This window comes from Urtica dioica, chromosome 12 (genome assembly GCF_054948205.1).
Source record: "Urtica dioica subsp. dioica isolate 48M chromosome 12, U.dioica_male_clone48M_v1_H2, whole genome shotgun sequence".
Taxonomy (NCBI): Eukaryota; Viridiplantae; Streptophyta; class Magnoliopsida; order Rosales; family Urticaceae; genus Urtica; species Urtica dioica.
The window spans coordinates 18,123,964-18,146,238 of NC_142767.1; the positions used below are offsets into that span (position 1 = coordinate 18,123,964).

Below are 22,275 nucleotides of genomic sequence, written 5' to 3' on the forward strand. Positions count from 1 at the left end.
AAGAACATGGTCTTGAGTCTTGACATTATTGTTAATTTTTTCCCTTATGTAAGTGGTGTTAGGTTGAAGTGTTGGTGAAAAACTAAAGAGTGAAAAATAAAACATGGAGCTCAGGGCTTTAATAGGTCATATCAGTGAGCCCTTTTTGGCCACTGACTTGCCTTATGACATGCGCTGGAAAAACCATGTGATAATATCCCTTTTCTTTGCTGTTAAACGACATAATTTCATTTTATTTCCTTACCTAAGCAATGCGAATTTAATCTCATCGTTGGAATCCCGATTTTTTTTTTCTGCCTAAATCCATTTATCAAAGTAATTAGGAAAACTAATACTATTTTTAAAGTGTAATATTTCTAAGATGGTGGCTGAATTAAACGTTCTAAATAATATTCAGCTTGTTTGGTGCAGAATTAATTAGTGATTTGGGATTTTAATTATAAATGATTTGTAAACAAATAGCAAACAAATTTTTTTTTTATAAAAAATTTGAAACTATTTACAATTTGAAAAAACTATTTTAACGATTATTCTTATAGACATTTCATGTTATTATTATTATTTTTTTTTGAGAAAGGCCTTGTTCCTGTCATTAGTTTTAAAATGCTTCATACAATTCCCACAAAGTAATATTATGTACTTTAATTTTCTCGCTAGTTGGCATAGCCAACCCAAAAACCAAACTTCCATTCTCAAGCTTTTCTGTTTGAGATTTCGGGTTTTGTAAGATTTATGATGATTTTTCCTATTTAATAATGTATTGCAATTTTTCATGGCTTGAAGTGTGTTATTTACCTCAAAGCAAAGAAGCCATGAGTAAAGTTAAAGCTTTAAGATTCGGCAACTTCCATTTTCCTTCGTCAATATATACAGTCTCTTCCTTGGCCACAAAAGTTGTACATTGTTTGCTTACAATTTTAATATAAATAGCCTAGACAGACCATCATAGTCTTGAGAAAAAAAAATTCATAGCCTGAAGTAAAATATAAAAAATGAAAAAGAAAATAGGAAGCAAAGCAAGGGCGTTATTTTCATTCTATGGTGCCCATACCATACACGATAATATGATATTTTATGCCTTCCAACTTTTATTTTTCGCATACACGTTACGTACATCTAATTCGTTGACGAATTTGCAGAGATGAAATTCTAGTGGTCTCTATTGATTAGATACTTATTGAGGTCTTGTGTATAAGAAAATCTACTTTTTGGCTTGCCTTCTAGGATTCAATTTATTGGGGCTGTATTAGAGTTTTGCATTCTGACAATCGCAATTATAGAAGTTGTTAAAGCTATTTGCCGATCCAAATAAACGATTTTATTAGCATTCATGGATTTAGATATGTTTTTTATTTCCACCTTTTATATTTATTTATTTTATTTTGTCAATCAGATCACTTAAGAAAACATTAAAGATTAAAAAAAAAAAAAAGGGGTCGTAGCAAAAGGGTGTGTGCCATTAGGCATATTTTTAGATCTTGAAAGCAAAAATGAGAACACATGTCCTTTGAATTTCAAATGATTAGTGCTAAATTTATTGACAGAAAAGAAAAATCCCGTGAAATCAACAAAAGCTCAAAAAAAATATATTTTATATTCTTAAAATTTGTCCCTTTGAGCATCACGACACGACCATGTGGTTTTAGTGTGAAGAGGGAGAGCCATGAAGCGCCAGTTGCTTTCGAAAATGGAATCAATCAAAACAAAATTATAGAATTAAATTAAGAAAAAGCAAAACAAAGAAAAAAGAAGAAGAAAATAAAGAAAACCTTTGATCAAAAAAGAAAAAGAAAAAAAGAAAACCGACAAGAGAAGAGATGATGAGGAAGGAAACAATGTAATAACAGAGCGCGTGAGTTTCACGCAGGACGATGACATACAACTTTGGTGTTGAATTTATAGCGAAGTCGAACACACACAACAACACAGACGCAATGGACTACGTGTCTGGGCTTTTGAGTAAATGATTTTATCTTTTCTTTACTTAACCCAACAGAAAAAAACAATTTGTATTTATTAGTATTTTTTTTTTTCTGAAGAGTATCAATAGTTCTTTCTTATTATTGCCTTTATATTGGTATATTCTATTTTATTTCTTTTTAATCCACTATTTTCACATTATTATTAATGGTCAATTGATATTTTAATTGATCATTTTTCTATTTTCCTCATGTGATTTAATATTTTCCATTTTTATTATTTTTTACTTTTTATTTTTTATTTTTATTTTTTAAATAAACTCAGTAGAGTAGACTAGAGACGAAGGAGAGAGAGAGAGATAAATGCCTTATAGCTAAGCAGAGTAGTTGTTGCCACTGATAAGACTTTTGTTTTATTTTCTCTCTCTCTTTCTCTCATTTTCATTTCCATATCGACTCTGAGTTTCATCTCCCGATTCACTCACTCACTGATTCACTCTCGCTGCATTGACTCGCCCGGAGGTAAAGAAGAACGAAGTAAAACAAAATGATTGCATCTATTGTTTTCTCTGAAACTAATAGGATTTCACTTCGATTATATCATCTCTTTTTTTTTTTTGGTTTTGTCTTTGGGATTTGGATTTTAGTTGTACGAGCTTGATGTAGTACAATGTCGGTTTGTTTAGATTAGCATTTGACCTTTTTGAGATGATTTATTTATATATTTAGTTTTTCAACGCCTGGTTAGCGCGGCGACGAATTCCTATTTAAGTTCAAATTTTCGATGGGGTTTTGGTTTGTTTATCATTTAGATCTGATTGAGAATGCATTTTCTTTTTGCTTGATGTGGAATCTAAATATTGCTTTCCTTGATTCGATTTGCATTGAGATTATTACAGTTCGATTACTTTATTGTATCTTTTTTTAGCAACATATTCTTGGCTTGTTGAATGGTGAGAGCATATATGCTTGGTGATAAAGAGTAACCGGAAGAAGACTCGGACTAATCTGGTGCTTTTGAGGGATATATTTTTAATTTTTAATTTCCATTTAAATTTATTTCCTAATTAGTTTTAGTGTACTATTCTAACATTTCTGAACCGCTCAGTTGCTAAATCGGAACTAGCATTTATTTTAAATATATTAAATTAAGCTATTTTTATATTGATTTTTTTTCACTTGTTTAGGAAAATTTTCCTACTTAAGCAGCAAGTGGGTTAAAATTTGAAAATGGCGGGTCGAGTGGATGGCCACGTACCTCTTCGTTACGCCGAAATCCAGATTTTTCCATCTCAGAACAGGTTATATTCTTTGTCTAACGATAATAATAGATACCTTGTAATGACATCAGTTTATATGAACATTCTCTTGTTTTTTTTGTTTTGAGTCAATGATATACTCTAAAATGATGTTGTGATTTGCATGCTCTAGGTATGAGGTGAGCATTTGCAATGAGGGAGATATCGAAAGTTTGGAAGATGGGGTTCTTGAGTTACTCTCACCGCATTTACCGGTGGTAAAAGAGCTGTGTTCTAAAGGATGCAATGCCACATGCAAACTCTCACCACCGGGAAATTCGAACGCGGTGGCATGGTTTACAAAGTCTACTTTAAGCAGGTACCTCTTGATTGCTCGTACCTTAGTTCTCAATGAATTCATTATGGGCTTCCCTTTTTTTTTCTTCATCTTTTTACATTGCTTGCGTATTTTTCCAATTCCCTAATAGTGGTTTCTTTTACGGTTGGCAGATTCTTACAGATTGTTCGATCTTCCGATGTGGTACATACCACTAGTTCGATCAAAGATGAGATGTTGCAATTGGAGGAAGCTAGAAAGTTTCATCTTTCTCTGTACGGGCAGGTGTGGGATCGCCTCCTCTTTAAAGAAACGCTACTTTCTTCAATAAAGGTTTATTTGACCAACGGATTACTAATATGTTTGCTGCTTTGCGACAGCCCAAAGTAGAGAAAGCATCGTCGGACGCTTCAAAGTATGTCACGTCAAACTCTTTGCGGTGAACGATTTTTTCTTTTTCTGTATTATCGCTAAAGTTAATGGACGTTTACGAATAACCAGGAATGAGTTGTTGAGAGCTATGGACTTGAGGCTGATGGCATTAAGAGCAGAATTAACCTCTGCGTTTTGCAAGGCTGCTTCAGCCATTTGCTCATCGAAAGATATCGCCAATTTGGCTAACTTTTCTGAACATTTTGGAGGAGTTGAATTAAGGTACGTCGAACTGCTCGCTGACCAAAACGTTTCACGAATACTAATGTATTTTGGTCTCAGTTGTTGGTCATCTATATGTTCTTATTAAAGATCATGGGATGTTCCAGGGATTGTTTACACAAGCTTTCGCAACTGAACGAGGAGAGAAAAGGCAGCGATGGCGAAAAAATCACAAAGCATTCTGTCACCGGCAATTCAAGAAACGATGTAACCAAGCTCGGAGGAGATGTTCAAACATTAAAACCGACGCCTTCCGATACACACGTAAAATATGGTGTTTCGCCTGCAAAAGCTGCTCAGGTTGAGCGTCAGAATGCATCTGAAAGCGACGAGTCTTCTGGGCCGAGTGACGATGAGAGAGCTTCCGCAGAAAGAAGCCGAACTCTTATAAGATCCGCTTCACCAAGAAGGTCGGCGTCTCCTATGCGGAGAGTACAAATAGGAAGAGGTGGGTCCCGCCGGGCAGCTGCGCTGACCATTAAGAGCATAGGCTATATTCCAGCGAGGGATAAAAGCTTCCCGTACAAAGATGGCACTGGAAATAGCAGCGAAGAAGAAGAAGCTCAACAGCCAATCAAAAGAACCGAGACTCACGTTCGGAGGATGTCAGTTCAAGATGCGATCAATCTTTTCGAGAGCAAGCAAAAGGATCACACGGAAGAAAATCCTCAATTGCGGAAGTCAATGTCGAGTATCTCAGCCACTGCAAGTAAATCAGTATTGAGAAGATGGAGCTCGGGTATGGGCGAAACTTCTGGCCAGAGCGAACGGGAACACGAAGGCGATATCGCCGACGCTACCTGTGACCCAGAGATCTACGAGAGTCCGCAGTATTCAGGTGAAGATAAATCGATGTTGCAAACCGTACCCACAAGTCAGGAGACTGAAGAAACCCACGAGGACCATGTCAACTCGGAGAGATATGAAAAGAGTGATTCTGACCCGATCGATATCGAAGAAGATACAAATGTAGGCAAGGAAGAGGATGATACTAAGAAGTCAGCGGCCACAACCGAGTGGAATCGGCTGAAGGAAGCAGAGTTGAATCAGATGCTGATTCAAATGATGGAGTCAAAGCCTGCCAAGTATACGAAAACTCAACCGAGCAGAAAGCAGTCTCTCCCGTCGGGGCAGAGAGGCGGATTTTACGACCACTACAAGGAGAAGAGGGACGAGAAGCTTCGCGGAGAAAACACTAAGAAGAAGGCAGAGAAAGAGGCTCAGTTCAAAGCGATGCAGCAGATTCTCGACGAGAGGAAAGCCGAAATGACTTCCAAAAACGCAAAGGGAGTTGAGAAAAAACCCGCTGTCCGTAAGTCCCAAAAGCCATTGAAAAACAGTTCGCCTCAACCGGCGAAACCCATCAAGGAAGCGCCTAAAGCATCTCTTCCGAAGAAGGCTTTGCCTCGAACATCGGCGCTGCCTCCGACACGAAAGTCGTGGCCATCGACTCCGCCGGCCCGAGCAATATCTCCGGCGAAAACACCCACTGCTAATACCTCTGCCAGCACTACTCCAACGCGGAGGAAAGCTCAGCAAACGACTTCCCTCCCTCGAATCGGCCCCAAAGCGGAAAAGCCTCAGCCGCTGCAGAGAAGCGTAAAAGAGCCTCTGGTTGAGAGTGGTAAGAATTCAAAGACTGTGAAAAGTGCACCGAAAAAGAATGGTACCACTACAAAAGTGAAAAAAGTGGTAACCGAGGAATGTTCCGACGTCGTGGTCCCCACGAAGACCGGTTTGTACAGCAAGGTAGCAAGAAAGAGCGCCGTAGTGCCCGTGGAACCGAAACCTTTTCTTCGTAAGGGTTCTAGGGCAAACCCTAGTGTTAACCCAACCGTCAATAAAAAGAATCCTTCTCAACCAGAAGAACCTCAGAAAGGCAGCGAAAATCTCGCTGAATCGCGAGAAGACGATGTGGTTCCTAGTGTTACTGAAGAAGAAACAGTGATTGAGAATCACAGGGAACTGGATTCAAACCCGATTGCTGCTCTGGATTCAGAAGACCCCCAAATAAATAGCCATCAGGAATCTAGTGGCACAGAGAACTCTGATTCAGTTCCTACTGAGGACAACGGTGACTTCATGAAGAAAAGTATCGAAGAGTTGTCGACGGAAATTCAAGCCGAGGAAGAATCCATCATTTCACCGTCGGCCTGGGTTGAAATAGAGGCCTTGCCACCTCAGCAAGCCTCTTCTGCGGCGGGTTCAGCGAGCCCACGGGTCCGCCATTCTCTGTCCCAGATGCTTCTGGAAGAGACCAACGAACCCGATATCGTCGAATGGGGTAACGCCGAAAACCCTCCCGCAATACTGTACCAGAAAGACGCTCCGAAAGGCTTGAAGAGGCTCTTGAAGTTTGCTCGCAAGAGCAAAGGGGACGCGAACAACAGCGGATTTTCGAGCCCGTCGGTCTTTTCCGAAGGCGAAGATGATTCCGATGGGTTCATGAAAAAGGGTGCTCTGAGTTCGAAGAACCACGAGGCTCGCGAACTTTACTCTGGTCAGTTTTCACTCCATTAGTTTCTCTGTTGCAAATATGAAATACACAACAAATTTGTACAGATACTTTATGGAAGAATTTAGAAAAACCATTTCATTATAGTTTTTGCTATTGGAGAAGCTAAAGATATGGCATTGGCATTGTGTTGCAGCTCAATCAGGCATCGGAAAATTCAATGCTCGGAGCAACTTGCAAAAGTTGCAAGAGAGCGACTTAGCTGCAGTACCCACGGCCAAAGGTGGGTTTCTTTAACGCTTTAAATTAAATTTCATGGACGAGTTTGATCACTCTACCATGCTCGTAACATGCATAAATCGACATTTTATCTAAATTTTTCATTTGTGCTTCCTTACAAGAATCGTACTTCATACATTTAAATTTTTCTTGTCTTTCAGGAACAAGATCATTCTTCTCCCTTTCAGCATTCAGGGGCAGCGCAAAATGATAGAAATTTTCCTTGGTTTCTAGCCATGAATATCGAATTCAAAGCTAACAGTGCGATTTCGCCTTTGTTCAATATTAAAGCACAGAGCAAGGTTTGGCGAAAAGAAGGCCCTTTGGAATTTAGTTCTGTTATTATTTGAATTTTTTATTATTTATATACTGGGTTGTACATTCAATTTGCCCTGGTTCTAGAATCCCACTATGCCATGCGTAGTTATCTCGAGAACCGTCTAGTTAAAATTGTTTAGTCAACTAACCGATACTTTTTTTTTATTATGGTATTTTGTTGTCAAAATGGATTCAAAACATAATCTTGGTATGGTTTAGTAGAATAATAAGGTTAGGGGTATCATTTGCACCAAAATACAAACTGGGTCTTTTTTACATGAGCGTCTTGATGATGTCAGAACATCAGACTTAACAATCACCATTCATAACTTGTTTCCTAAGTAGTTTGAGAAGAGGCAATACAGTATCGGCGTGCGATCCGTAGTAACACGAAAATATTTTATCAAGCCGATTGATTGCGTCGACGGCATTTGGATCTGCCAAAGGGAGCTGAATTGATGCCAGCTTCACGAGCTCGTGCCCGATGGCGATGTGATTGCTTGTGTAGAGCTTTTCCAAGATCTAATCAAAATTGAATTGAAAATAAAATTTTGGAAACTCAAAAGGAACTGAAATAATTGGTAATAATAATAATCATGACGCAATTTATTAGTCAAGGTCCCACCACGTTGGGAGTTATCTATAAAAGTCAACTTACCTCCATGGATGCTTTGCAGTGGTCCCTTGCTGATTGTAAGTCTCCAGCCAAACTATAGGCCTGAGCAATGGTGTCTTCCACCTAAAAAAAGATCAAATCACCCACAGCCGTCGATTAAACACACTAATCTATGTGGCTAATTGAGTTGAATCGATATGGGAATCCAAGGATTCTCAGAAGAAAAAAAAAAGGAGAGAGTGTTTTAATGGTTGAAACTTTTTACCACTGCGATTCTCCGGTTATACGGATGTAGAGTCGATTTTAGTGTGTTAAGGGATCTCAAGGCATCCGAAAGGTTGGAACTGGATATATCTTCGGAAACTATAGCATTTTCTAATCTGTCATGAGGTATAAGACATTTAGTACCCAGACTGAACATGGAGTATGTAACAAGATAGAAAGCACCGGTTTTGTTACATACCTTCTGACACCTTTCCAAGATTTATCTACTGATGCGATTGAAGATTCCAGATCGCGGTAAGAGCCACATTTCAGACAATACCCCGGATTCATATCAGACAAAGACGCATTTGCTGCAACTTTGTTGATGACATCGTTTTCCGAGCTCTCGATCTTAACATGAAGTACAAAGTTAAAAATAAGAATGAAAGTTGCATATGGTGGAGTGTGTCTTGTACGCGGAGGTGTCTGAAAAATTTGTAGTCAGAAATATCGGATTGTGTACCTTACTGAGTCGGTCGGTGAAGTGCTTAATTTTTTTCTTTTCATGGTCCAGAACAGTGCAGTCTAATACCACGCCAAGACAATCCGGTTTCACACAATGAAAAGCCTTTAGAACAAGATCAGACAAATTTGCTTTCGAACAGCCGTCGCACCGACAAAGGAAGGAGTACTCATCTTCTAGAGACTTGGTGCGGTCATTACAGTCCCACTCTCCAACCTGTTTTAAAAAAAAAACCCTAATCATATTCCGAATAATTTTAGTTATGAAGCTTAAGAGTGGTCCAATTGATACCTGTGGACCATAGGAAAGCTCCAGAGGACACTCAGCTTCTACAAATTCTGTCGTTCGTATGAATAGTGTGCGTGACAAGAAATACGCATGGATGTTTGGCCTGCAAGAATGGTTGAATAAACTGCCAGTCTTGTAAATTGCTTGACCTACTTTGACCTATGAAAGCAAAAACCCTGTTATCAAGCATACTTTACGAGATCTAAATTAGGTAAATACTGTAAAATTATCATTCTGACGAGAGACATTTATACTGACCTGTTCCACATTACTAGTCATTGCTCTCAATGAAGATTTTGCATGCTCGTGTACAAGCCCTACGTCCGTGGATTTGATACGAACAATCGACATAGAGTTCACTCGAATTTGAGATACAAGAATGATAACCTACAACATGGAGACAAAAAGTCTTGGAAGATTTGCAATGATAGTGCTTAGATCATATTACATGCCATAAGGAAAAAAAAATGATAGGTACGACGGTGAAAATTGTCAACTTCCCAGAACTGCAGCAGCAACATTTAAATCATAATTGAAGGTAAAAATTATTGAGCCGTCATGGTTACTTCTAATTAATCCTCAGAATATGAAATAAAATACAAGTCTAACCTACTCAACATAATATTAGGATATGTAAATTTAAGATATAAACAACGACTCACCTAGAATGAAATAAATAGATGAATACACGAAGACCTAACCACACGATAAGTAAAAAAACTGATATCTAATTATCTAATGTAATATTCTAGAACACTCGACAATAATAATAGTTCAGAAACCAATGACAAGCAATTAGCTTCCTTTTTCTGCATAGCGGAAGAAAGGAACTGCCATTTTCAAACAGCAACGAGAGGGGGCGAGAGAGATACCTGTGATGCAAGGAATCCATTTATCTGAATTTCAAGTCTACCGGAACGCTCAAGACAGCATAACAAAACAATAGAATATATATGTAGTTCCAATTTGGTTTCGGAGGACATTTGCGGGTAATGGTGAGCGAGCTCCTGCATAAATGACAGAAATCAAGATCAGGAATTCAAACCTGTTCATTAAACACTTCACAATGGATCGAGTAAAATCTGTTAATGGTGGGGATAAATCAGACAAGTAAAAAAAAGTACCAAAATTTCAGAGAAATTAGCATTCTCATGGGAAACTGTTCTACCCATCAACGACTTCACTACTATTCGACCCGCCAAAACTATCTCTGATGGCAATACCAACGGCCACGAGCCACTTTGACACTCGTGCTTATGCTCAGGCACATACTCTGTGACTGTTTCTGAATCAGCACCTGAAATTATATCCGAAGCATATTTCTCAAGAACGCCGGGTAGCTTTTCTTTCATGAAGTGATTCTTGGGGTAACCAAATAGTGTCCCTTTTGCTCGTAGTTGACACTTCACGGAGCAATAAAACGGTATTGAGCATGATGTACAAGGGACTTTATCAACAGGTAGTTCATTGAAGCAGTAATGACAGTGAGTATCCCGATAGCTCTTCAAAATTATCTACAGGATATAGAAAACAGGGTAATCATAAATATCCCCGCCATTCGACTGATATATCATAAAATAAAACTTGGTTTTGAAAACTGTTGTCTAGATATCATTTTGTTGATGATCAATTTTCCTGGTCGTACAGCTGCAAAAGGTTCTTCCGTATGAACTAATGAGGCTGGAAGAATGTTGCTCGTTGAAGCCATACCCTTCGCTTTATCTGGAGTGTTGACACATTGTAGCTTCCTTAGGGGTTGCTCGTCTGCCAAGTTAGTATCGATGTAATCTCACTACAGCGTAGAAATTTGGATACATCAATACAAAACAGAAACAAAAAAACATTTCTTACCCAAAGTATCCGAGTTCTTCACAGTTTGTTCTATCGGAGGAGTTAATGTTCCACTAGCTTGACCTAAAACAGTATTGAGCTCCTTTTCTATTTGGGCCTTTCCTTTCGTTGACAGTTCCACTGTCTTGGCCAAATTCAAGTCGTTAATTGCTTCACTGTAATTTTTCAAAGAAGCATTTGCAATACCTCTTCTGTACCATGCCTGCACACATTCAGGGATGAATATCAACCAGACCTCAAACATAAAATAACAAAAACGAGTTCATTTGTGATTCCTATGGGTCTCTAACAAAGTCCCCAAATTCTCCTGCTCATCTGTAATATTCAAATTCAGCTATAAGTAAAGCACAAATTGCCTTCCACATATCTTCCTTTTTACACAGAAGAAACAAACAAAAAAATAATATCATAAAATGCCTACTCGAAACAGGAATTCACACCTTTGCGTAACTTGGCGAAATTTGAATCGCACGATTGCAGTCGCGTACACACTCGGACAGAAGACTCATTTTCTGAAAATTAACAGACATAAGCTAATTATTTTCACTCAGATAATAATGGCACAGAGAACAATACAATGATTTAAAGCACAATTAACTACAGTACACAAATCTACTTATATATATATATATATATATATATATAGAGAGAGAGAGAGAGAGAGAGAGAGAGAGAGAGAGACCTTACATGGAAAGTAAAAGCACGATTCACATACAAAGTTGCCACCAGATTTCTTCCCCACTCATCAGCATCCATGGGAGCAACTCTCAATGCCTGTGGTCACAACAGATAATTACTTCATTATTTTTTCATTCTGAAATCAGAGAAATGAGAACAAACCTGTGAATAGAAAGACAAAGCGCGGGAATAGTCTCCGGCAGAGAAGAGGCGGTTAGCGTTGGCCTTGAACCGAAAAGCCTCGTCCACGCTCTTCTCGCACAGACCTCCCTCAGACCTCGCCACCAAGTCCTCAACCATCTAGGATTTTCAATACCAGAGAAAAAAGTGACCTAATTGAAACAGAGATACACAGATACATACACTAAGAAAGTGACGAAGATACACTGAAGAAAAATGTACCTGGCGAAATGGAGGAAAGCAAAGAAGATAGTCGATGAGAGAAGAAGATGAGAGAGGAAGTTGATCGACGGTGGCGTCGGAAATCGTTCGCTTGAGGCTGTTTGGAATCGAGGCTTTGAGTTTCTCCATTGCTTTTCCCCCGCCGACTTCTTCTCTTCTCAGCTTCTCTTCTCAGTTGTGAGTGTGACTGTTAGAACTTCGGTCGTTATTTCATTTTTTTTAGACATCCAAATTGAAAGAATATCAATATTCGGCTTTTATTTGAAAATTATACAAAATTATACTTTTGATCAAAGTTCGAATAAAAATGTTTTTTTTAGCTAATTTAACCTGTAATTTTCGATGAATTCCGATGAATTTCATCTGAATTCATCGGAATTACTCCCGCGTCCAAAATCAATTTCATTCTATGATAAAACGACGTTAAATCTTTGTAAAACATAAAATATAAAGTTATAATTGATGTCACTTTTTTGAACAGTGACTTCAAATAGTCAATACTGAATAAAAATTCAATTCAAACATTAACTAAAAAATTTATTTGTCCAAATAAAAATCTTTAAAGCCATCAAGTCCCGGCCTCTCACGTCTCCAATAACTTCCCAAGAGAGATACAAATATTCAATGCCTCTAAAAGTGTTGAATTGGATTTTTTTGTGCTAGCTCGCTCGCTATCTGATCTGGACTCGTCACCACAGCTTCGAGCGGTAGACCGTTTCCTATTCCTCGACAAATAAATTGTTGGTTCCTTCTGTGGCATGGTCATAGTTTGACAAAACTGTGTGTTCTAAGTTGTTAAAGATGATGACGCAACTACTTGTTCAATACCTGTGTTGTACAAGACACGTGGCACAGTCTGCGCGAACTAAGCTAAAAAAAGAATAATTTTAGTTCTAATTTTTATGGAGATACTGTCAAATTTGGTTTCTTGATTGATTTAATTTGCGGAGATTATGTTATTGATGCCTATAAAATCCCCCTAGAATTTCATTAGGTCGATTGGCACTTTTAGGTCTATAAACACGGACATTAACCTAAAACCAGTCTCTCTATCGGAGATCCACATCGACAATTGGTTTAAGATAGCTTACTACAGTTGTGCTTTATCTGTACAGAGTTTGTGAGTTCGTGTGTTTGCGTTGTTACGCTGAGAAGATCTTCGAGAGAGGATCGTGCGATCTTCGATAGGAAAAGTCGTGTGGAAGTGAGAGGGAGTCTCAGAGCTGAGGGAAGCTCAAATTGCAATTCATCGGAGATTGGAGGAGACTGTTGTTTGAGACGGAGTCTGCAAACTTGAGTCCTTGTACCTTCGATTATTATAGTGAATTGCTCTCCACCACCGAACATATCATTCCTCCTGAGTAGATGCTTTATCACCGAACATGGTTACCAATTTTATGTGTACTTTATTGCTTTCTGTTTGATTGTCGATTTAATTAATCCTGCTAAAATCAATAAGTTGTTCAACAAGTAGTTCTATCAACATAGTTGAACAACCTTCTTCTAAGTAGTAATTTCATAAATAAAAATTGTTTTTCTTCCCCTGAGAGGATTGAGATTGAAACAGCACACATTGTGTTGTACTATTGGAAACGGAAGAGACCTTTGCCATTCTAACTATGTTGGGAATGACACCCTGTGTCTCGAAATCCCAGTAATTGCTTCCGGTTGTGAACGAATCCAGTTTGGCTTCCGGTATCCAAACCTCTGGGATTGAATACTTCCAGGTTTTCGAAGCTGTGAATTCAATTGTACTAGATCTTTCACCGTGATAAGTGTTCCGTAACAAAATCATCCCAAGATTGCCGATGTAGAGTCGGGCCATCAGCATCGCCAACTCCTTCGCCTCCGATCCCGAATTCACGAAATAAACATTGAAATGGAACAATATATTTCTTTCTACTATTGAAAAAATCAAGTAATATCCTAATCGATCAGTTTATGAAAGATATAAGGTGAGAAAGAAATTTGTGGATTCGCGGATACGAAGATATCAAATGTAAAATACTTATTCTCCAAACTCCAATTTGTTTCATTCGTTGAGAAATTTATGATCGACATAATGTTTTCCTAGAGAAATACCTAAAATTACCACTGCTTACCTAAAACTCCAACGAGATTAAATGTTGCAATCGATACATCAAAACTAGATACAAAAAGGTATTGATGGCCAAAGGCGGAGCCAGGTGGGGGCCAGGGTGGGCCAGTGCCCCCCCTCAATTTTTGAAAATTATTTTTTAAACCCAAATTTTTATACTTTTTTTATAATTTTACCCCTAAATTTTACTAATAATTATGTTTTTGACCCAAATTTATAAGTTTTTTTTCAATAATGCCCCTCCTCAAAAATATTTCTCAAATTTGCCCCCCTTAATTGAAATCCTGGCTCCGCCACTGTTGATGGCTGTCATTATACAAGCTAGTGAACGCCATTCCTACGTGATTGCTTGAAGCCATGGTCTTGATTATTTTAAAAGCTACAAGAGGTGATACCAGATAGTTCGGACTACGTTGAAATTTTGATAAAATATGAGTAGTACTAAAACTGCAATAAGGCTGGTGTGCGAAAATACATCCAAGAATTGCTCGATATCTATAAAGTTTGAAAAATGGTCCAGAGATCATTTTACACATAATTATACGTATAAAATTACTATCTCAAAATTGTTGACTTCTAAAGACAAGCGCTACTATCCGTTGCTTCAATATTACTTACATTCCAAGAATGTCTAAAGCCTCTATAAACATGTGCAGCAACACAAATCTATCTTGATTTGACAAGGATCAATAAATAATCTTAACTACACATATATTTATGCCCAAGCTCTTTTTCTTGCGACAAGATCTGATGTTTTTATCTCGTCTATTTTGGCTGCCACAATAAAATCATTCATACTCAATCCTCCTGCAATTACAACCAAACCCTTTTCAGCTTCAACCCAATTATTTAAAAAAAAAAAAAAAAAGTAGAAGAAGAAAGACGTTTGTTTACCAATGGAAGACGTCCATAGTGTAGCTTTGACTTGATTAGATTCTTCCACTTGGAGTTGTGGCAAATGACCTGTAGATTCAACAACCTTGTTTATCATATCAACGAGATCAACACAACATTGATTGTCTCTCAGTTTCCACACGCATTGCAGCTTCAATACGCCTTCTTCATTTATCAGTCTCCAACCAAGAACCTGTGCACAAAGTCATTAGCGAGTTCAATATTAAAGCTCTAATTGGTAACAAACAGAAAAGGATCAATAAATTGAATTAACAATTATCAGTGACTACGACTGGAAATTATTAGGCCTTCTCTTAGAGTAAGCTAATCCCTACAGCCCAAAAGGAAATAAATAAACATCTCTAACTTAAGCACACCATATCAAATAACAAAATGCATGTATACTATTATAGCTTTTTTCAACTTATATCAACGGGATTTTCTTACTCACACACGCTAACAAAAATAAATCCAATACTCCAAAATAAAATACCTCTCCTAAAATTCAAATTCACTTTTTTATTTCCTTAAGAATGTGAGTTTTTTTTCAAGCAAGGAAAAATAAATCACCTAGAAAAAAAAAATACGATTAGCAAAATAGCCAATTTTTGTACAATTTTGTGAAATTGAACTATTTCACACAAACCTTACTATTTTGCAATTTCTATTAGTTTCAAAACTTTCAAATTGACTATTTTTGTACAAGAACCTTATCACATAAAATAAATAAAAAAAATAAAAAAAAAAAACTTGGACCCCATAACACCACCAATCATTTAATTATGTTCACAGTATATCAACACCCAGTGAGTCATTTCGTCGAACACAATGTATATATATAAAAAAAAAAGAGATCACCTTTCGGAGAATCTTCTTAGCATCATCTTCTGACATGGGAGGCTGAAGAGGAGAGAGAGGCTGTACTTGAAGCGTGGCGAGAGACAAGGCGGCCAAGTTTGGAATGAGAATCTTGTGCTCTGTGTTCATGTTTCCCAGAACCTTCTCGCCGAACCTGCTCTCAATTTCCGCCGGAAAAGGGTCCCGAGCCCCGAAGTCTCCAAGCATGTCGTTCTGATCTGCACGGACGGCGAAGCTTCTACGGCGAGCGAGTCGGGTCCGAGTCGAAACGGGTCGCGACACGGAAGGTCTTCGGTGGTGGGAGTGAGAGAGATTGAGGATGCGGAGAGATGAGGAGAGTGGAGAAGTTGCCATGGCTTTTTTTTTTTTTTGGGTGTTTGGGTTCGTCTATCGCTTCGTTTGGCTTTCTTGTATGTATCATCGTTTTATGTGCGTAGACAAGTGGCTAGGATTTGTGCCACGTCATCGTATGTGGGGCCTCCATTACACGAGACTTTTTTATTTATTTATTTTTTTTATTTTTTAATTTTGCAACTAACCAAGACACTTTAAACTCAAAGTTTGGAATTTAACTTAGAAAAATAGCCAATTATATTAAGTGACACTAGAGGTAATGCGTTAAAATTTCATATTTATCCTTAAATAAATATAACGTTTTTTTTTTTTCTAAATACATCACTTTCTCTCTCTTGTTTTTTAATTCGTCACTTTCTCTCTCCTATTTTATTTCAAACATTTTTTTTACATCAAAACTTCAAAAATATCTATCTCATACGAACTCGAAATTGAGTGATTCCAAATCCTACAGATTCGTGGCATCGAGATCTTCAAAAATAGACTCATTGTGTTTGATGAAAAATCATGTTTAATGCATCATGTTTAGGTTTTCATTTATTTTCTGATGATTTCCGAAAATTTTCAGTTATTTCCATGTCTAAGGTAGTAACGTGATTTTTCTACATCTATGACATTAAACATGATTTTTTTTATCAAACACAATGGATCTATTTTTGAAGATCTCGGCGTTACGAATCCGTAGGATTTGAAATCACTCAATTTCGAGTTCATATGAGATAGATATGATTTTTTTGAAGTTTTTATGAAAAAAGTGTAGGAAAAAAATAAAAGAGAGAAAGTGACGAATTAATTAATAGATAAGGGCAAATCAGACTTCTTTTTTTGGCTTATCAGTCCGTTTGATTATATTTCTGAAGTTTGACAAATATGGACTAAAAAAAAAAAAAAAAAAAGTTTGTTTTTTGTTATATTTATAGAATGCACTTTTTTTTTTCAGGATGGTTATTAATAGGGAATTTTATGTTCTTTTTTATTCTTTTATTTTTTTTTATAAAAAATACGAAATTTTATGCTCAAAATCTTAAATACATAAATGCTCAAATCAATGTGGAATAATTTTGTGTTTTGTCTCTTACTCTTCAATCTTCATTTATCTGCCCAATTGCATAGACAGAAGATGTATGGAGTGAATCCTTATTTATTTGAATTAATGCTTCGTTTTTATGCACTGAAGACTGAACATTCTGGAAAATGAATGTGCCAGACTATCTATGTTTAATATATATATTTTTACTAATAATTGATATTATTGCATTAAAAATAATTTAAAATCACTACATCAAGACTGGCCTCCAAACATACGTTATATCGTTCATTTTTTTTTTTGGATCCACGTTATATCGTTCATTTCACATATTGTAATTTCCTGTCAAAATAATAAGCCTGAATTAATATAAGAGTAAATGACGACATAAAATACCTAATGTTGATAGTGATGCAAAAGATGAACCAACAAGAAGAATCAAACCAAGCTGTCTCAGCCCAAATGAAAAAAAAAAAAAAAAAAAAAAAAAAATCGACGAGTCATCCGAGCTTGAATCTGTTTGGGTGTGGGTAATATCACTCGGTAACTCAGCTGGACTTATTTGTACTTTAAGCTCCCAATCGCTCGGGGATGTGGGTGTCGGAACTCCTTGCTGGCATTAATTTCAGGCTCGCCTATATATTTCATGGGGTCCGATACAGCTCGTAGGTCGGCTATAGACCCGAGTTCAAGCTGTCCTATAGGTTCAACTCGGAACCTCAGTTCTTTTTGCCTCCCTAGAGCAGCTAGGAACCCCACTTCGTAAGAAAACGTCAGACGAACTCTATTAAAGAAAATGAATGGCAAGCAGTAAAAATAACCGATTGATTAAAAGAAAAAAATGGTAAAATTTGAGTTTTAATATCAATTGTTAACCGAACTGAATAAGGCAGTCAACGAAATTTTTACCATCAAATTATATTTTGGTCGATAATTTATTTTCATTCAGATAAAAAGCCAAACAAGACATTTATTTACCGGATAAAACCAAGATTTTAATTTTTTTTTTTTTGGCTTAATGGCCCAGAAAAGAAAATGATTAAAAATGAAAAATCGAATAGAAAAACCGTAAAAAAACTTAGAAAATGATTTTATGTAAAAAAAAAAAAATACACACAAAAAAGTACGCGGCGAGGAAGCTAGATCATCAACAACCTCCGAGAATTCAAAGACGTCACTGAGAACTATTGATTATTTTTATATTAAAAACTCTGTTGGTACCGAATCGAACACGTCTGAATGTCTAAATACACCGATAATAAATTAGAGCAATAGTGTTTTAAAAGAACAATATTTTCAAATTAATTATTGTTTTAAATAATTTTGGTAAGAAAATCCAAACTTTCGTATTAATCCATCGAAATATCAGGACAAACAAATAAATTAAGTTTTTTTTTTTGGCTTATTATCATTGCTAATTAATAGGCTTGAATGAGTAAACCTATAATTATGATTTCAACGTTTTTAGCCGTCATTCACATATACCATTTGGGGTTTTATAATAAGCCATAAGCTTAATCATGTTATACAATAATAATTTTCTTATTTTTTCATCTCATTCATGGTCTAATACTCATGTTGGCAAGTTTGGAAAAATTGTTTTTTTTTTTCATGGAAGCTTATAGTTGTAAGGTATGATTTGAGTTTGATGTATATTTTACCTTCTTTTGTTTATTTGCATTTTAGAACATAGAAAAATTATGTCCACTAGCAGAAGAAGAAGAAGTGGTTAATTTTCAAAAATTAGATCTTGAAAAATTGATTAAAAAATGATTTAGTAATCAACATAGGTGAATAAAACATATAGAAGTGAGCGAATATTACATTTTATTTTGTGTTTTATGAAAGCTATGTATTAATTTAATATTTATTAAAAATAGCGATCAAGGGTTATACTTTTCTTATCAATTTGTTATATCATTATTGATTTTTTTTAATAAGGCACCGTTTTTAGATTTCGGTTAAGGCTCCGATAAATGTCGGGCCGACCTTGACTTAGACCTTCTAAATTTTGAGGCCCAAAGCGATAGCACTGGAGCCGGCTATGGTGAAACAAATAGGTCCTAAGGAGTTACTCAAAAATTTAAATTTATTTTCCTATAAACTTTTCATTGACAATCAGCCAGTTTTTGTTAGTTTATAAAAACTGTTTTCTGATTTGCACCCTAGTTTGGTTAAAAATAATAATGAGACTCGGTGCTATGCTATGCTAGTATTAAATACATTTTTTATGTATAATTTTTAATATGACTCCTCACAATGTATTAGATTTCTTCTGAAATTTCACTAGATTCTTAATAAATAAATAAATAAAAAATTACGATTTAAATTTAAACGACATATTTTAAAAAAAAAACTTGAAAACGACATAAAACAAACTTAAGACGTAAACATTAGAGCAAGTAAAAGGAATTTAAAGTAATGGATAAAACACAAGTTCGACTTGTTTAGAAAAACAATCAACTTTTCCAAATAGGAGTCCTAATTCGACAATGCTTTTGTTTACCTATAAAATAACACCTCGAAACCACTTTCATTAATCACTCCACACAACACAATCGCCGATCATCGACTCACACCAAACCAAACCATGGCTACCAAAACAAACTTCATCGTCCTCTTTCTCTTCTCTCTATTCATCTCCGCCGCCGCCACGGCCATTCCGGATTCTCCGGCCGCCGTGTGCGCCTCCACCCTCTACCCGAGAGTCTGCCGGTCCTTCTTCGCCTCCGTCGAATCTCCGGCGGCAGTGTCTCCGTACTCTCACGAGAGACAGTTTCTCATCGAAAGAGCTCTGAGAGTGTCCTCTCTCGTCCACCGCCGCCTCGGAAACACCACCCACTCCGACGCCGCGGCGGCGGTGGAGGACTGCCGTGAGCTCTTCCAAGACAACGTCGAGCTCATCAACTCCGTCGCCGACGATCTCCGCTCGCTCGAACTCGAATACAGCCACGACGCCGTTCACCGCGTTCGGACCCGACTCAGCGCCGTCGTAGCCAACGGCCGAACCTGCCGCGAGGGCTTACCGGAGAGTGTGAGGAATCACGAGTCGGTGGTCACTGCTTTGAGTCAGTCCCAGAGAGTCTACAGCGTCGCTTTGGGATTAGTCACTCAGGCGCTGAGTCAACGATCGCCGCCGCACCGGAGAAACTCCGGCGGAGGACATCACCACCACCACCACCACCACCACAGCCACCACCACAATGCAGGCCAATCTCCGGCGGCGCCGATCAGAGTGACTCAAAGCTCAACTCCGCCTCCGGCGAGGGTCTCCGGCGACGGAATTCGGAGTGACTCGCCGGCGCCTGCGGTGGTTCCGGCGCCGATAATGCCGGAGGGGATGCAATCGCTGACTGACTTGATTAAGGTACCGTACGTGCATGTGTACTTATTATTGATAATTTGTATCGCTTTATTATATGAACAGTCCAAATTAGTTGCGTTATAGCTAGCTAGGCACCTAGTAATACTATAAAGGAATTACGTTCATTACTTGCATGGATGTTTTCTTACTATGCTTTGCCTTTGCGTACTATTATTAATTAGTTTGCTTACAGTTGATTGCATCCAATTGATATACTTTTAGCTTTAGGTTTATTATATTGGGAAGTTATTCAATAAAACATAAAATAAATTTTATAGTTCTAATATGATGATATTGTTCAAATTATTTATTCTGCTATATTGTTTGATAAAAGTCAAAGTGAGCAATATTTGCACCCATCAGTTTTAAATAATTTGTTTTAACATGTATTTTTTTTCTTCTTCTAATTTTTAAAGAGTTTGAAGAAACCATCCAAGTGTCTAACGTGCAAACCGGGAAGATTGTATCTTCAAGGACTACGAGGGAACGGAATTCCAGTGGGTGACGCCGTGACTGTCAGCAAAGACCGCACCGGAGATTTCGAATCCATCTCAGACGCAATCAACTCTGCGCCGTATAGATTAAAGCCTAAAGATGGCTATTTCGTCATATACGCCAAAAAAGGAGAGTACAAAGAATACGTCAGTATTACGAGACACAAAACAAACATACTTTTGCTCGGCGACGGAATAAACAACACCATCATCACCGGAAACCGGAGCAACGCCACTGGCTGGGGTACTTCAAACTCGGCCACTTTCGGTAAGTTAAAAATTTACATAAATGCCCTCTTCAATTTTTTATATTCCGATTCTAACGACAAAGCCCTATATAAAAAAAAAAATACGCACAGGTGTCCGAGGAGACCGGTTCATCGCGATCGGCGTGACGTTCCGGAACACGTACGGCCCGGGATCCATGGCTGTGGCGGTGCGGAACCAGGCGGACCAGTCGGCGTTCTTCCGATGCAGCTTCGAGGGATACCAAGACACGCTCTTCGCTCACTCGGGGAACCAGTTCTACCGCGAGTGCCACGTGTACGGCACCATCGACTTCGTCTTCGGCGACGCGGCCGCGGTCCTCCAGAAGTGCCACGTCATCGGGCGGCGCCCGGGCCGCGGCGAGACGGTGGTGGTTTCGGCGCAGAGCCGCGAGCAGAGCGACGAGGCCACGGGGATTTCGTTCCACAACTGCACGGTGGACTCGGCGGAGCCGGGGTCGGGGCCGGTGTTTCTGGGCCGGCCGTGGAGGCCGTACTCGAGGGTGGTTTTCATGCAGTCGTATTTGGGCGAGGCTGTGGATCCGAGGGGTTGGATGGAGTGGGACACGAATCAGACGGAGCACAGCACGGTGTACTACGGCGAGTATCAGAATAACGGCCCCGGCTCCGGGATCGACGGCAGGGTTGACTGGCCCGGGGTTACGAGAAACTTGACTGACTCCGCGGCCGAGTCGTTTACGGTTCGCAGTTTGACAAACGGCGGATCTTGGCTTCCGGATATGGACATACCTTTCGACATTGGCATGATATAGATTCTTCTTCCTCCGGACAATTTTTTTTTATTTTTCTCTGTTTATATGTTTAGGTTTTTTTTTAGGTTGATTTTTTTTTTTTGGTTGTGATATGCAGCCAGCTCAAGTGAGCTGGAATTTGGGGAAACTGCATTATTTATTTTTGTTGATTATTGATGTATTTTGGGTAAATTGGTGCATTCAAATAGTAGTTGCTTTTGTTATGCACTTGTGTTAATTCTTAACTATATTAACTCGAGGGTATGGGAATGAATATGAAGGTTATATGAAAAGGTTAAGAGAAGAAACAAGTGATGGAATGACCTAGAAAGAACATTAGCAAGATTTATAAGGAATATAGAGGAAAGCTACGAAGTAAAGCAAAGCAAAGAAATGCATGAGTAGT

At 38.0% G+C, this 22,275-nt stretch overlaps 3 protein-coding genes and 1 pseudogene across 4 annotated transcripts; 2 read left to right on the forward strand and 2 right to left on the reverse strand.

The window, feature by feature from the left end:
- Positions 1-2,280: 2,280 nt before the first annotated feature.
- On the forward strand, positions 2,281-7,286 carry LOC149379810 (uncharacterized). Its single transcript, XM_089602377.1, has 9 exons — positions 2,281-2,441; positions 3,107-3,220; positions 3,351-3,536; positions 3,668-3,779; positions 3,875-3,909; positions 3,996-4,148; positions 4,256-6,648; positions 6,800-6,886; positions 7,044-7,286. Exons 2-9 carry the CDS (start codon positions 3,150-3,152, stop codon positions 7,091-7,093), a joined length of 3,087 nt encoding a protein of 1,028 aa, XP_089458503.1. The 5' UTR covers positions 2,281-2,441; positions 3,107-3,149; the 3' UTR covers positions 7,094-7,286.
- An 82-nt stretch (positions 7,287-7,368) lies between these two features.
- Positions 7,369-11,953, reverse strand: TPR9 (Tetratricopeptide repeat (TPR)-like superfamily protein). Of its 2 annotated transcripts, XM_089602378.1 has the most exons (15): positions 11,763-11,953; positions 11,523-11,660; positions 11,370-11,456; positions 11,123-11,194; positions 10,683-10,884; positions 10,477-10,595; positions 9,956-10,345; positions 9,704-9,838; positions 9,090-9,218; positions 8,835-8,990; positions 8,544-8,759; positions 8,280-8,431; positions 8,082-8,196; positions 7,859-7,939; positions 7,369-7,722 (listed from the first exon to the last, which is right to left on the reverse strand). In XM_089602378.1, exons 1-15 carry the CDS (start codon positions 11,889-11,891, stop codon positions 7,510-7,512), a joined length of 2,334 nt encoding a protein of 777 aa, XP_089458504.1. In that variant the 5' UTR covers positions 11,892-11,953; the 3' UTR covers positions 7,369-7,509. The 2 variants fall into 2 exon arrangements, with proteins under 2 accessions (XP_089458504.1, XP_089458505.1); XM_089602379.1 differs by lacking the exons at positions 11,523-11,660; positions 11,763-11,953 and having other exon boundaries at positions 7,375-7,722; positions 11,365-11,451.
- A 2,383-nt stretch (positions 11,954-14,336) lies between these two features.
- Positions 14,337-16,006, reverse strand: LOC149379812 (Transcriptional coactivator/pterin dehydratase). The gene is made up of 3 exons (XM_089602401.1): positions 15,613-16,006; positions 14,755-14,947; positions 14,337-14,667 (listed from the first exon to the last, which is right to left on the reverse strand). Exons 1-3 carry the CDS (start codon positions 15,964-15,966, stop codon positions 14,576-14,578), a joined length of 639 nt encoding a protein of 212 aa, XP_089458527.1. The 5' UTR covers positions 15,967-16,006; the 3' UTR covers positions 14,337-14,575.
- A 3,577-nt stretch (positions 16,007-19,583) lies between these two features.
- LOC149379813 (pectinesterase pseudogene) lies at positions 19,584-21,890 on the forward strand (annotated as a pseudogene).
- Positions 21,891-22,275: the final 385 nt, after the last annotated feature.

Coding starts and splice junctions, on each gene's coding strand:
- LOC149379812 (XM_089602401.1), bottom strand. CDS start 15,966: ATGGCAACTTCTCCACTCTCCTCATCTCTCCGCATCCTCAATCTCTCT. Junction 14,948..15,612: donor CTAAGAAGATTCTCCGAAAG/GTGATCTCTTTT, acceptor CTTTGTGCACAG/GTTCTTGGTTGGAGACTGAT. Junction 14,668..14,754: donor ACTATGGACGTCTTCCATTG/GTAAACAAACGT, acceptor TTGTAATTGCAG/GAGGATTGAGTATGAATGAT.
- LOC149379810 (XM_089602377.1), top strand. CDS start 3,150: ATGGCGGGTCGAGTGGATGGCCACGTACCTCTTCGTTACGCCGAAATC. Junction 3,537..3,667: donor ACAAAGTCTACTTTAAGCAG/GTACCTCTTGAT, acceptor TACGGTTGGCAG/ATTCTTACAGATTGTTCGAT. Junction 6,887..7,043: donor TGCAGTACCCACGGCCAAAG/GTGGGTTTCTTT, acceptor CTTGTCTTTCAG/GAACAAGATCATTCTTCTCC.
- TPR9 (XM_089602378.1), bottom strand. CDS start 11,891: ATGGAGAAACTCAAAGCCTCGATTCCAAACAGCCTCAAGCGAACGATT. Junction 10,596..10,682: donor GAAGAACTCGGATACTTTGG/GTAAGAAATGTT, acceptor CTAACTTGGCAG/ACGAGCAACCCCTAAGGAAG. Junction 7,940..8,081: donor ATAACCGGAGAATCGCAGTG/GTAAAAAGTTTC, acceptor ATCTTTTTTTAG/GTGGAAGACACCATTGCTCA.